At 52.2% G+C, this 15,052-nt stretch overlaps 1 protein-coding gene across 2 annotated transcripts in view; it reads left to right on the top strand.

Moving 5' to 3' along the window:
- Positions 1-230: 230 nt before the first annotated feature.
- The window catches only part of USP35 (ubiquitin specific peptidase 35), a 56,411-nt gene continuing 41,589 nt past the window's right edge, over positions 231-15,052 (top strand). Inside the window, exons 1-8 of one of the 2 annotated variants that reach the window (XM_047877230.1) lie at positions 231-563; positions 4,415-4,586; positions 5,731-5,853; positions 6,508-7,189; positions 8,237-8,369; positions 9,873-10,002; positions 10,410-10,511; positions 12,074-12,232. In XM_047877230.1, coding sequence (XP_047733186.1) covers positions 6,517-7,189; positions 8,237-8,369; positions 9,873-10,002; positions 10,410-10,511; positions 12,074-12,232 — 1,197 coding nt within the window. In that variant the 5' untranslated portion in view covers positions 231-563; positions 4,415-4,586; positions 5,731-5,853; positions 6,508-6,516. The remainder of the gene's footprint in view (positions 564-4,414; positions 4,587-5,730; positions 5,854-6,507; positions 7,190-8,236; positions 8,370-9,872; positions 10,003-10,409; positions 10,512-12,073; positions 12,233-15,052) is intronic. The other variant, XM_047877229.1, reaches the window with a different exon arrangement.

Here is a 15,052-nt window from a genome sequence, read left to right as displayed (position 1 = left end):
CGAGGGGGGAGGAGGGCCAGAGCCCAGCCCAGGGGCGTGGCGGCCCGGGACCCGCGCGCTGCGCTCCGGGATTTGTAGTTCTCCCTGGTCTCTTTGCGGCTCGGCACGCTTAGCGCAAACTCCATCTCCCAGGAGGCATTGCAGTGAGCCGTCCAGCTCCCCGCCCCGCCCCCGCTAGAGCTGAGACCGGCTGGCCTTAAAGGGGACGCGGCCTGAGTGGCGGTTCCCAGGGTGGCCCCGCTCCGGCTCCTCCCCGTTTCCCGCACCTCGCCCCTCCCCACGCTTCGTCCCGCAGCCCCGCAGCCCCGCAGCCCCGCAGCCTAGCGGCCGCGCGGCTGAGTCGAACTCCCTGGGTACAAGCTTGTACAGAGCTGGGTGGGGAGTTTGGACTTTGCAGTGGAAGCAGCATCCCTGCCTGCTGAGCGGGACCTGGTGGAGGGCGTCCCCACTCCAGGGGGAGCAGAGGACTCGCCCTGACCTAGCCTGGCCTAGCCTAGTCCTGCCAGGCCTGAGCGCCCCACCCAAGAGCTGGCTCTGAGGCAGGGGCCACCGGGGGCCCAGAGGTAAGGGGGTCGGGTCGTGTGTGCAGGTTGTGGGGAGTGTCTGCACCCTGGCGGTTCGAGAGCCCTGGGCACGCGCGAAGGGCTCCCAGAGTTTGGGGCTGGGAGAAGGGAGGTCCAGGTGCAACTTGGGCCTCGCTGTGTGACCTTGGGCGAGTAGCTGCCCCTCTCTGGGCTTCATCCTCTTTCATCAATTGTGTTTGGTGGTGATCCTGCCCTCCCCCTCAACCATGAAGCTCACCGGCCTTTCGTGGGGACCGCAGCCCCAGCCTGGGCTGGGCGCCAGTGCACCGGTATAACTGGAAGGAAGGGTGGGACTAAGATGGGGCACAAACTGGGGGGCTAAGAGGTCGCACCCGCCTGGAATGGGCTTCTGTTCTCAGCAACCTCGCCCGGGTATATTCCCTCTACAAGACATGAGACTCCTTGTGTGTTAGCCTGGTGCCCGCCCTTCCAGAAACCCTGGGGTGGGGGTGGGGACATGTGAGGGGTGGCCCCAGCAGGGATGAGTGATTGTGGTGGGTTTCTGAGAAGGGAATATATGCTCCTACCCTCTTCTTTTCTCTCTTTCCATTCCCCTTCAGTAAAAGAGCTGTTGCTTTTTACCAGTAAAACCCTTTTTTTTTCTTTCTTTCTAGGAGACAGTTTGGTGGCCCAGGCAAGGGCCTCCCAGTAGTAGGGCAAGGGGATTCTTTCAGGGCTGCCTTAGGTAGAAGAAATTAAGTTAAAAAAATTCAGAGGCAGATATTGCTGTCCAGAGATCTGGGTGGGGGGAGGGTGCTGGGAGGGTCAGCTTAGTGCTCCCCAGGCAGCTCTGGCACCCAGGGGAGTCAGAGGAGGAAGACTGGGTGTGAGGGTCAGAGAGAGAAGAAATGGGCTTCTCCACTCTTAGGTACTGGCTTAGGGCTTGGAGGGTCGTCTGTGCTCTGAGGTAGGGAGAGGTTGAGACTTTCCTGAAGCCCCCTCCCCTGTCCCATTGGATTCTGTGAGCTTTTGGCCTGAGAGCTAACCAGGAACAGTTTTTGTTTTTTCCTTCTGCTTTGGTTGTTTGAGTCATTTTTAAAAGGCTAAAGCCTCATTGGGTCCTGTCCGGTGACCTCTGTAGGGACTTTCTTGGCTGATGTTTGAGTCTTAGGGTTATGGATATGGAAGACCAGACCTGGCTGAGGAGAGGGCACTGACTGGGCCAGTCTCTGGAAGGTGTTTTCTGGTTATATCTTCAGTTGTATCTCATCTTGCTGTCACATGTTTCTCACCGGGCACTAGGCACTCCTTCACCTCTCTGCCTGGTCTTGTGCTGGGCACTAGGGCACAAATAGGGGATTGGATCTATTTCCAAAGAAGATCCTAGCCTAGTGAGAAGATAGACCTAGAATCCAGTGGCACTGCTGAGGGATGAGAAAAGCAAAGAGACTTGGATTGCAGAGGGGTTAGGAAAGGTTTCCCAGAGAAGGGGGCATGTGACCTGGGCATCAGAGGATGAGTCAGAATTTGCCAGGAGAGAAAAGGGAGAAGCCTTTCCCAGAAGAGAGGACATCACCAAAAGGTGGCCAGGAGGAAAAGCCCACTGTGCAAATTCCTTCAGATTTGTAACCAAACAGTGTTTGTTAAGTTCATGTCCATCCCTTCCCCCCATCAGCCAGGTGTCACAGAAAGGGCTTGAATGTCAAGCTCTGGAGTTTGGATCTTATGCTGAAGGGGCTAGGGAGCCTTGTGAGTTCTGAGCAAGGCATGGCAGGATGGAGCTTATCATCTAATGAGATTAATCTGAAGATGTTATCAGGGTGGGTGGGTCAGAGAGACCAGGGAGGGATGAGGCAGCCTGAATTAGGGCCCAGGTTGTGGGGGCAGGGCAGGACATTATACACCCCCCCCCCCCCCAGACACAGTGCTTTGGGGGTGGTGGAGATGAGTCAGGCTTCACCATGCAGGACCAGAGACCTGTCAATACACAGTGGAAATGCGAAGGGTCATCTGAGAGGGACAGATAAAAGGATCTGGGTCTTCCAGGGCGAGGGATTGTGATGTTCCTGTATGCTTAGTGTGTGCCCTGGAGCAGACTGGGGGTTGCTGGGACTGTCAGGCTGTTATGCCTGACAATGAGAGGTATAAGCCAAGGGCTTGGGGAAGAGCAGCAGCGTTGGCGGGGAAAGGCTAAGGGGTGGTCAGGTGGTCATCTCCCATTTTGGGGCTCCGAGGCTCAGAATGGTGAAAGAGCACCTCAGAATGGTGAAAGGCTATGGGCACCATGGGGCATAGTGCCTGGGCTAGATTCAAAGCCTGGACTCTATCCTGCAGAACACATATCTCTATTGGAGGATGGATTGAGGCAGGGAATGAGGAGATGAGTTAGAAGGCTACTGCACTAGTCCAGGCAAGAAGTAAAGAGGAGCTGATCTTGGGTGCTGCTGGAGCTCAGGGAGAGATGGGGGAAATGCTAAGTTGGCAGTGAGGACTAATGGATAAAATTCCTGGTAGAATCAGCAAGTTCCGGAGTGTGTGTCTGCTTGTCCCCTTCCCGGACAGTGTCTGTTTCCCCCCTCGGTGCGAAATAGCCCAAGAATAGACTCATGACTGCCCAGCCCTCATCTTTTTTACACCTTGTCCCATTCCCTGCCAGGGCTAAAATGGTCTCCATTTTCCAGGTGAAAAAACTGAGGAGCCTGGCAGGGACTCACCCAAGGTCACCTGGTGATTCAGAAGCAGAGAACCTGGGCCTCATGCTTTTAATGCAGGCTCTTCTGAGGGAGGTTACAGCTGCTGTGTGCTGCTGCATTTGGTGTGGGGCAGCTGTCTCTTGGGTCAGAGCCAGCACCGACAGGCCGTCTCCTTGTCCAGAGCCTAGAGGAGTAATCCAACCTCCCCTGAGGAATGCTGGCAGTCTGCTACTTCCTCCCCCAGGGAGACCAAGCGCAGGTTCTTATCCCACCCTGCCAAGGCTGTGTCCCTCTCTCTTGTTCATCCTCCACTTTTCCAACCATGCCCTAGGGAAATCAGGCCTTGTCTTGTCTGCTTTTTGTGGCCTGTGATGAGGTCAGGTGAGCTCCCAGCCTCTAAAACCCTTTTGCATGAATGCACCCAAGATATTGAGTGGGTTTAGTTGGTGACCATGGTGACAGCTGACCTCAGACTGCCTGTGTGGGAGTGGGGGCAGGTAGGCAGGGCTTGCTTGGAGTGGCCAGGCCACGGACTGCACAGAGGCTGCGTGGCTGGCCTGCGCCATTCTGTGAGGGCTGAGATCTCTGAGGCCAGAGCTTCCAGGTGCTGGAAGAGCTACTGGACGAGCTTCCAGGTGCAAACCATCTTATGTGGTAGGTTTCAGGTAGAATGATATGAAATTGCCAACATCTGACCCTTTGCTTTCATGTGGTTCAACCTGATATCATTTATCCCCATTTTGCAGAAAAGAGGCTTATGATGTGATTTGCTCAAGGACACATAATGAGTTGCAAGACTAAAATAATATTTGCCTAAGGTCACACTAGAATGTAGGACTCCTCATTCCTAATCTGTTTTTCTTTCCATTTCCAGAACCTTCCGTAGTCCCAGAACTCCATTTCTGCCTGCCCCCAGGTTCTCTTCCTCCACACATGATGTCAATATCTCATCGATTAGGGCTTCTTTTGGCTGCCTGAGTAACAGGATTTCTTGGCATCCTTGGTTGAGAGCATATTAAGTCCACTGGCCTGGAGGGCAGGGGTAGGGTTTTGCAGGGACGGTCTATAAGGGAGGTTGGTCACAAGCACGCCTAGGAAAGAGAGGACCAGGGATGAAGGGAGATCAGTTTTAAGAGGTCTTTTGAGATTATGCCTTGCACTGGCACTCTTGACCAATGTGTTTGCCGCCACCCCCAGACTTTTAGGGACGAGAAATTCCTAAGGGCATGGACTTTGCTTCTAAAGTGAAGGGGACTGATACTTTCTGAGCACTTTCCTGTGCCCAGCACCATGCTGAGGACTTTGTATTTGCTTTAACAACAACCCTGCAGGGTGGAACCAGGCTCAGAGAGCAGAAGTAACAGTGATGGTAAGAAGACTTCATTTCTGGTTGAATCTTATTTGGAGTAAAGAGTTCAACACATTATTCTAGGAGGCTTGGAGTGGGCCCTAGGCATATGAATTTGTACTAAGTACCCAGGTGACTCTGAGGCAGCCAAGCCAGTATTTGGGGACCACTGATCTGTACTCTGGCTTCACCCACAGTAATCTCGGAGGTGCTTGCCCTGAGGAGCTCACAGCCTTGTGAGAGAGACAGAGACTTAAACAAATGGGCCCATTGCTTGGTAACACGTGCCGTAATGGAAGCTGGGTCTCAGCCAAGAGCCAGAACAGAGAAGGGAGCATCTCCATAGGGCCTGGCACAGAGTCGGGGGCCCACAATATCTGTGGTTCTGAATAAAAGTTTCCGGCCCCTCATTTAGTGAATGTCTGGCTTGTCTTCACACCAACTCCAGCTCTCAAGAATAGCTTTTACTGAGCTAATAAGTTTAAACACCTGGACACTGAACCTTGTATCAGGTCCTGCCTAGAGTGGGATTATACAAAGAAGCAAAGAAATGGCTGTCTTCTAGAAGCTGAAAGTTGGATGTTAGGAGCACAAGCTTTACCTTTGTGAACCAGCATGAGAAGCAGGAAAAAAGTGGGTCAGCTTGGGAGAAAGGCTTCCAGGAAACTGCCCAAAGGGAGGAGAAAGGGAAGGCTATTGTGGCTCAGAGGAATAAGGTAGCAGTAACTCACTGTATTTTGCATTTGTTTCTTCAACAAATGCCTACTACGAATCAGGCACTGGGCTAGGTGAGTGAACAAAACTGACATGGTTCCTGCTCTCAGGAGCCTATATAGTATAGTGGAGGAGGCTGACTTCATCCAAGTGATCATGATAAGTGCTATAAAGAAGGACAGGGTGCTCTGAAATTGTTAACAGGGGTGTTTGACCCAGACAAAGAGGTTGGGGAGGGCTTCCTTGAGGAAGTGAATTTGACCCGGAAGTCTGCAGGGTGAGTCAAGGAGGGAGGAGCATATGCAAAGGGCCCAGTGGCAGGGAGAACACAGTGAATCAAGAGTGAGGGGCTGGTGTGGGATCAGGCTGGGTGGGGGGCAGGGAGGGCCTTGAGCGTGCAAGTCTGTGGAGCCAGGGCCACACAGACATGAAATATTCTGCTTTATTGGAGGGAATTATGTGACCCCAGCTATAATGGAGGAAGAGGCTACAGGTGGCTGTAGGAATGGAGGGTGAGGGATGAATTCACGCCTGGAGGTCCAGGGATATTCTAATTGAAGACAGGGTGTTTGAGGTAAGCTCTGAAGGAAAATAGGAGTTTGGCTGGCTGTGTGTATGTGGTGGTGGTGGAGGTCCTGGGAGATAGGATGTTTCAGGCAAAAGGCACAGCATACACAAAAACATGGAGTCTTGGAAAGGTGTAGCTCACTTGGGAAATGGCAAGAAGTGGATTTGGGGCAGAATAAAGTGTGGGGGGGATCTCCCTGTTCTTCCTTGGGACCCTAAGCCCTCCCTCCCCGGAGGTGTGATTTTGTGTGTGTGTGACCCCTCCCTTCTCCCCCCAGGATGGGACTTGGCCAAGGTTCTGGACAACAGCTTCTATATCCAGCTGCTACCTGCCCCAAGAGTGGATGAGGTCACCAGGGAGGCCTGGGGAGAGGAGGGCAGAAGAGTGGGGGAAGGGGTGGAAGGTTCAGATACTGCCTTTATGAGATTAAAAGCGCTCATCAGCAATAACGACAACTCCCTGGGGCTCATTACATGCCTGGCATTGGGTTTTGCTTCATTGCCTACCTCCCAGTGAGGCAGGTATCCTCGCCCCATTTCACAAATGAGAAAACCGAGGCCCAGAGAGGTGGTTGCTGGCCCCCAAGTCTTAGTTCCGGGGGCTTGCTTGGGGAACTGGACCTGCTGGACAGAGTGTGACCCTGCTCCCTGTTCCCTGCAGCGCGGCATCATGGACAAGATCCTGGAGGCGGTGGTGACATCCTCGTACCCCGCGAGTGTGAAGCAGGGCCTGGTGCGGCGCGTGCTGGAGGCGGCGAGGCAGCCGCTGGAGCGGGAGCAGTGCCTGGCGCTGCTGGCGCTGGGCGCGCGCCTCTACGTGGGCGGCGCGGAGGAGCTGCCGCGCCGCGTGGGCTGCCAGCTGCTACACGTGGCCGGTCGCCACCACCCGGAAGTCTTCGCGGAGTTCTTCAGCGCGCGCCGCGTGCTTCGCCTGCTGCAGGGTGGCGCCGGCCCGCCGGGCGCCCGTGCTCTCGCCTGCGTACAGCTCGGCCTGCAGCTGTTACCCGAGGGGCCCGCGGCCGACGAGGTGTTTGCGCTGCTCCGGCGGGAGGTGCTGCGCACTGTGTGTGAGCGCCCGGGGCCCGCGGTCTGCGCGCAAGTCGCCCGGTTACTGGCGAGGCATCCGCGCTGCGTCCCCGACGGCCCGCACCGCCTGCTTTTCTGCCAGCAGCTGGTGCGCTGCCTGGGTCGCTTCCGTTGTCCGGCCGAGGGCGAGGAGGGCGCCGTGGAGTTCCTGGAGCAGGCCCAGCAGGTGAGCGGGCTCCTGGCGCAGCTGTGGCGCGCTCAGCCCGCTGCAATCCTGCCCTGCCTGAAGGAGCTGTTTGCCGTCATCTCTTGCACAGGTGTGTGTGCGCGTGGGCCTGGCGTGGAGGCTGGCGTGGGGGCTCGTGTGCTCCATGAGCCCAACGTGCGCCGGGCAGGTGGCTGTAGGTGCGGGTTCCCGTGCTTGGTGTGCCCTGTGGCAGGTGTGTAAGGGGCTAATGCGCAGGTGGGGGAACGCAATGTTCCTTACTTTAATTAGGGCTATCCTGGGGTCCTGCTGTGGGTCTTATCCTGTGGTGGGTGATGGGCACACTCAGGAGCAGACTGCTGGGTGAGGTGAAGGAAGGACCCAGATCATGCTGCCAGAAGCAGGACTAGGGTCTGAGTGAGACAACAGGAAAGGGGTGGTGTCCTCATGCCCTTTGGGTCAGGTGGGTTTTGTAGAAGGGTGACTTTCGATTCAGATTTTGAGAGATGGGCAGCAGCAGGGGCAAAGTGTACCAGGCAGGCAGAGGTGAAGCTCTGGACTCACGATGGAGCCTGAACATCTCAACTCTGAAATGTAAACGCTTGGTCCTCCATTGGCAATTGTGGTACTTGGACTACAGTATAAACGAGTGAAATAAGATCCGTGCCTTCCCTGATTATAGGGCTGTTCAGTTGAGAGGAAAGGAATGCACCTGGTGGGACAAAGAGAGCCAAGGTCAGGTGTATAAGCTCTTATCCAGTTGGACAACAGATTTTGATAACTAAATGTTCTTTCTCCTCTCTAGTCCTTTGTGTGGTTCCACCTGGAATGTCCTCCCTCAAGTCACACAGCCCTTCTATCTGTTCTTGCCAGCCCTAATGTTACCCTTTCTTACAGATTTTGCCTATATAGGTACAATTGGTGGTGGTGAGGGGGTGGTCAATGCTTTCTCTGTGCCCAGTACAGGGCACGTGAAGGTTTGTTGAGTGAATAAGCTAAGGTGGGATTGGAGGCTGTGATGCTGTAGGAGTTAAGGGGGTGGCCCCTCTGTGCTCTTTTCAGAAGCCTAGCCTAGTTCCTTGGTAGCATGAAGGCATGGGGTATTGGAGGTGAGGCATCTACCTGTCTTGCTAAGCTCATCCCAGTTCCCCTATTCCAGAGGAAGAGCCTCCGTCTAGCGCCCTGGCCAGCGTGGTCCAGCACCTCCCATTGGAGCTAATGGATGGTGTCGTCCGGAACCTCAGCAATGATGACAGTGTGACAGACTCTCAGATGCTGACGGCCATCAGCAGGTGGGCTGAAGGCTGGGTGGGGATCAGGTCTCTCTCCTTATACTGGGTGCGGTTGCTGGGCTAGATTTAGTGTCAGGAGGTCCAGGCCCTCATGCTTTTTCATTCATCCATATTTTTTTGAGTCCTGCTCTGTGCCCGGCCTAGGACTGGATGTGGGAGACACAGAGAGCCTTTCCCTAACAGTGCTCTCAGGTTAGTTGCCAACTCTGTGATCCCGGAGAAGTCAGTGAACTCTTTGAGCCTCGGTTTCCCCCTCTGTAATAGCAAAGGTGGTGTCAGAAGTTGTTAGGCTTCCATGGGGTCATACTAGAAGCTGCAAGTATATTATGAAGTGCATTCTGAGTTTGGCAGGTATGATAAATGGAGTTTGGATGCTTTTCAGCTCCTTGCTTTTGCATATCTCCTCACCTTATTTGAATGTCATCGAACCTGTGATCTAGCCCCACCTGCTGGTCCAGTGATCCTAGAATATACTGCCTACCCTCCTCCCTTCAGGCCTTTGGCCCTGTAGATCCCACTCACCTGGAATGCTTCCCCTGCCATGCTTTCCATACCTGCGTGCAGATCTACCATCTCCAGTGGGCCTTCCTGAATTTCTTGTCTTTAGTGGGGAAGAGTGTGGGCTCCAGAAGTAAGTTGTCCTGGCTCTACTGCTTCTAGCCTGTGTGACTTTGGGCAAGTTACTGCACCTCTGTAGGTCTCAGCTTCATTTATAAAATGTTGTGTAATTGAACCCATCTTATGGGGTCATTGCAAGGATTAAATAAAATAACACGTGTAAAGTGCTTAGAGCAGTGGTGATAATTACCATCATAATTATTATGACCTTATTCTTTTGTTGTTCGACCTCTTTATAGTATAGTCTACTGAGTCCAAAAGTAATGATATAGTGATATTTTCCTGAGTGCCTTCTATGTGGCAGCTTCATGCTGTGTGCATACAAGTATTATCAGATGGGTTAATACATGTAAGGCAGATGGAGTAGTGCTTGGTGCAGAATTAATACCATGAGAGTTAGCTATTGTTACCTCTTTTAATCCGTACCACAGTCCTGTGAGGTAGGTATTATCCCCATTTTACAGGGAGGAAACTGAGGCTGGAGAAAGTGACGTGGTCTAGGTCACAGGCAAGGGTTTGCTGGAGCCAAAGTTTCCAACCTGGGGGCAGTGCTCCTGTGGTTGGGCCCCATGGTCCAGACAGAGACAGTTGAAAGCCCTAGTCTGCCACTGCAGCCTCGTGTGTGGTGGGGGAGTGAGGTTTGGGCTGTTGAGAGGGCCTGTCCCACCTCCTGCTGCACTGGGAGCCCCAGTCTCTGCCAGATGCCTGTGCTGGGCTCATTTACAGTTCTCAGAGGTGTCTCGTCCATCCCATGGACCCCAGGGCTGCTCTGTGTAGGTGTGGATAAGTGTGGGGTCTCAGGACATCATGGCTAGTGCCTGGGCTGCCCTCACCCAGGCTTTTGGGCCTCCCTGGTCCTTGTGTCATTGTCACTCCCCTCACCAGGATGATCGACTGGGTGTCGTGGCCCCTGGGGAAGAACATTGACAAATGGATCATTGCACTGTTGAAGGGCTTGGCCGCTGTTAAGAAGTTCAGCATCTTGATTGAGGTTTCGCTTGCCAAAATTGAGAAGGTTGGTGGCCCCTGTCCTAGCCCTGGCTTACAGCTTTTCCCACTCTCTCTTGCCAGGGGCAGTGTGGGTCTGGGAGGCAGAGCACTGGGGCTCTCACCCAAGCTTGCTGTGACCCGGGATAATTCACTGCCCCTCTGTGGGCCTCAGGTTTCCCACATTGATTTCTCTGCTCATTCAAGAATATGTGTCTGTCACTTTGGGTCTGTCTATCCATCCATCCCTCCCATCAGATATCTGTGTTACTACACATCTGTCCATCGACTAGATCTGTGGCATGTCTGTGTTCTTGGTCTTGCATGGGTCTGCTGCTTTACCTCTGGTGTCTCTGATCACCTCTCAGGCCTGTGGCTACACTTGGCCTCTGTGGCCCAGGTGTGGGGGACTCCTCACCAGGGACTCTCTTCCAGGTTTTCTCCAAGCTTCTGTACCCCATTGTCCGGGGAGCTGCCTTGTCTGTCCTCAAGTACATGCTACTGACCTTCCAGCACTCCCATGAAGCCTTCCACCTGGTAAGGGCCCTGCGTGCTGGCCTGAGGATGGGCGGCCCTTCATTCCTCAATGGTTTGGGTGGAGAGCAGACATGCGGTCTCTATTGGGGTTGGGGGTTTGAAGCCCAAGACCTTAAAATCCAGGATATTAGGACTGGAGGAGACTTGAGACTCTATTTTGCAGGAGTTTTTTTAGGAGACTAAGGCCAGAGAATTTGCATGGCCTCCCAACAGGCCCATAGTAGAGTGACAGCCCTAGAATGAAGTCAGCTACTGTTCTTTGGGTGCCTGCTGTGTGCTAGGCACAGTACTAAATGCAGGACACATATTAACTGTCAGCCCTAAAGGAGAGTCTGTCCTTTTTTCCGTTTTTCAGCTGAGGAAACTGCAATTTAGGGAGGCTAAATCACTTGTCCCAGACACACAGCTGGTGAGCAGTACAGGGAAGATTCTAGCAAAGTTGGTCTGACTTCTGACCCATTGTCTTTCTTATACCTTGCTGCTGACCAGCACCCGGGCGGCCTGGCCTCCAGCTCAGGGCCCTTTCTGCTATCTTTGGGGCTGTCCCTTGGGAAGGACAGCTTGTAGTCCTTGGCAGGGGGGCTGGGTGGGTACTTTCCTGCCTTTCTTCCCTAGATCTGCAGATGGGTCCCTAGATACTCATGGCTCCTGGTCAGGGCATAAATTTCATGCTTTATGATTTGCTGCAGTGGGAAAAGCACAGAACCAGGGATTGGAGTAGTTGGGATTGAGTCCCATCTCTGCCATTTGCCAGATGTGGTGACTTTGGGCCAGGTGTTTACCTCTGAGGGCTTGGAACAGGGTAAGCCCCTAGGATGGTGGGAGAGTGTTAGATGAGATGATATTTGTCAAAAGCCTGCCACAAGTTCCTTTCCAGGGACTGGACAGATACTTGTTTATTTGCATCCTTCTTCTGAGCTCCCTGCTCCCAGTTCCTGTGGGCTGACTCTGTCCATCCCTGGGACATTATGGTTAGAGCACCCCCATGGTTTGAAAGTTAGCACTCTGTAGCACAGAGGAAAGAAACAGGCTTTGGATTCAGACAGACACATCATGTGTTACTTCTCCCATAACACATAGGGGAAGTTCTTGGTAAATTATGTAATCTCTCCAACCTCAATTTCTTCATCTATAAGATGGGAGTAATAACTGCCGAATAAAGTCATTGTGAGGGTGAAGTGCTTGATCTGTAAGTGTTTGGTGAAAGAATGATGGTGGAGAGAAGAGTAGTCCTGGTCACTCAGGCTAGGCTCTCCTAGAAGGCCAGTTGGCTGAAGCTTATCAGCTGGGCTTGGGTTCAGACCTCCTCTCAAGTGTGGGGAAGGAATTATTTATCCCATTTGACAAATGAAGAGACTGAGGCAGGATATCCAAGGTCATGTGTATTGTGAAAAGAGTCACTTGCCTGCATAGCATGGAGTCCCATGTAGATAAGGGGGACAGTGGCAGGTGGAAGACCTCCCTGCCTCAAGGAGCTCTAGGTATTTTCAGCACTGACCACCAACCCTTGGCTCAGGTGAGTGGTAAATGGTACTGAGCCTAATCCTCCTCTCCTCTCACAGCTCCTCCCTCACATCCCCCCCATGGTGGCCTCTCTGGTCAAGGAGGACTCCAACTCGGGGACCAGCTGCCTGGAGCAGCTGGCGGAGCTGGTCCATTGCATGGTCTTCCGGTTTCCAGGCTTCCCAGATCTGTATGAGCCTGTCATGGAGGCCATTAAGGTGAGTGACAGTCTCCCACTGCTCCCTTGCCCTACTCCAAAAAAGGTGCTGGTTTGGGCCTTGCTCAATGCCATAATACCTTAATACAGGTTAGTGACAGCCCCCCATCATTTGGTCTCTGCCTGTCTCCCATCACCTCCCCTGGCCCACCTGTGCTTCAGGCACACTGAACACCTGCCATTTCCCCAGATGGGTCACCTCTCTTGATTTTCCAAGCCTTTGCATTTGTCATTCTGTCTTCTAACTATAAACTGTTCTCTTGATCTGCCTGGATAGCTCCTGTTTCCATTGAATCTTCTCCACTAAGGCTCTGCTCAAGTGTTACTTCCCTCAGAAAGCTTTTCCTGACAACTCTCGATAACCCCCTCTCCACTGCAGGCTGGGTCAGGACTTCTTTGAGCTTCAACAGCTCCCACATCCCTTTGTCACGTGCTGTCACTGTCTATCTGTGTGTCTGTCTCCCCCAGCTGTAGCACTCCAGAGCAGGGATTGTTTACCTGTGTTCACATGGCTTTACTGATGCTCTGCTTTGTGCAAGACCCAGGCTGGGAACTGGGGACACGGGCTCAAGGCAGAACAAGTCTCCTCCACTGAGGAGCTTGCAGCCTAGCGGGGTGACAGGCCTGCCCAGAAGTCACTCTGATCTAAGTGTCTTAGGAAACACCTGTGAGGAACCAGAGACAGGAAGGATCATCCCCAGTTGGAGGGGGAAGCTACCGGGAAGAAGGGGATTCTGACCTGGGCTTGCTAGGTTGCTAGGACAATAACATTTGTAGGTAGTGCGACATTTGACACTGTTTTCCATGTATTTTGTTTGTTAATGCCCACAAGAAACAAGCAGGTACTATTGTTACCTGAATCTCATAGATGAGGGAAATGAGACTTTGAGAGGCTTGGTGACTTGTGCAGTCATGCAGGTAGTGAGAGACCTAAGCAGGGTGCTTGGTTGCTGAGCCCTTTCCCATTGCCTGATACAGAGGACAGGTCCAAGTGTGGGTGAAAGATGTCTAGGTAGGTGGTGGCCCTTATTATAGACCCTCTGATCTGACTTTCGTTTCCGTAGTCACAGCAGATAGATAACCTGAAAAGCGTTCCACTATAGAACACCTAGAAATGCTTGTTAAAATATAACAAACGTCTTTTTAAGTACATAGCTGAGCTTGCAAGAAAGTAATGGGGAATCCCCAGGGGCCAAAAAGGAAGCGAGAACTGGAATCCAGAAAGGTAAGTGAGAGATGATGCTCTTTTTGCCCTGGGGTGGGGAGGGAACGAGGGAGGGTGAAACCTTAGTCACCAAGCAGCTTGAGCTTGTAGGGACAGGGGGTGAGGCTTAGGGCCTGCTCCCACTAGGGCATTAGCACTAAGAAGCCCATATATTCTAGGACCCAAGAAAGGCTTTATTGTTGGCAAATGAGCGACCTAGAAAAAATACATGCATGTCAAGTAGATGTTGAGGAAACTTTTCTGGCTTTGCGCTCAAGATTGAGAAAAATGAATTTTGTTATCATTGGCCTGCTCTCTTACGGGTTTAGGGTTTGAGTTCTCACTGTCTTTGTGGTTGTGGGACTCCACAAAGGCACTAAGTAAGCTTAGGCAGTAACATTAAAAATGGTTATGAACTTGTAATACCCAAGAGTTGCCTCATAGAAACAGAAATGAAAATGCTTTCAAGTCACAAAGATAAAGCACTGCTAAAGATGAGTTTATAATCCAAAAATGACAAAACACACAAGAGAACAATCCACCATGAGTGAGAGAGAGTAGATGCAATCAATAAAACCTCTGGCATTTACTTGGGTCTTGGCAGTTTTTCCAGCCTGAGAATTTGAGGGAGCCTGCCTACAATACAAGTGGGTACCTTGCTAGATCACAAGCTGCCTGTCACTGGAGGTAGATGAGCAGAGGAGACAGGGCTTTGACTTGGGGGAAGTGACTATTACTGTTTCCTATTAGCCTGTGAGCTTCTGGAGGGCAGGGACCATGTTTTGACCTCTGTGTCCTGCAAATATGTGAGTGAATTAGCATATGGAGAATGCTCTCCTGGAGGTGTGAACGAAGAGGAGGGAGCATGGCCCTGCACTGGGCCCTGAGGGAAACCCACACTGAGTGAGACCCAGGCTTTTCACACTAGGGGCTGTGGTCTGATCCGGGGGACAGTGAGTCTGTAAATACCTTTACCACTAGGTGCAGGCAGCTAGGCTTTATAAGTATAGAGAACACGTGTACCCCACTTGAGAAGATCTGGGAAAGTCTTGTAGAGAGGGGATATAGGAGTTAGGCTTTGAGGGATGGGGACTGGCAGGATGAAGCCCTCCTTTCCAGAGGCGTCAGAGGGAAAGGTGTGGGAGGGGAATGCGCAGTTTGTCAACAGAGTGGAAGGGACATCAGAAAGATCAGACTGGAGGGCCTGAAACCAGACTGATTCTGTTCAATCTAGCAAATAGGGGCTTCCCAAACATTTCCTCCCAATACTTGAGCCCAGAAAGGGGAGTTACCCAAGCAGCCTGGCATAAGCTCAGTGTTTCTCTAAAATCTCATTTTATCTCAGAGATTCAAATATGGATTTCATAATGATGAACATTTGTTTTAATGTAAACATTTTTATTCCTTGAATAGTAGAGAATATAGCTCCAAGGGAGGCTGTATTTGCCCTGTGGCTTTGAACACCTTTTGATATAAACTAGTTTGAGAGGCAAGAGAGCAATGTATCCATAGAATTTTTAAAAAATTTTTTTCTAAGATTTATTTACTTACTTATGGAGAGAGAGAGAATGAATCCCAGGCAGTCTCTGGGCAGAGCCTGTCTTGAGGCTTGAACTG

Source organism: Prionailurus viverrinus, chromosome D1, assembly GCF_022837055.1.
Source record: "Prionailurus viverrinus isolate Anna chromosome D1, UM_Priviv_1.0, whole genome shotgun sequence".
Lineage (NCBI taxonomy): Eukaryota > Metazoa > Chordata > Mammalia > Carnivora > Felidae > Prionailurus > Prionailurus viverrinus.
Note: the sequence above shows the minus strand (reverse complement) of the source record. Positions and strands in the feature narration are given on the sequence as shown.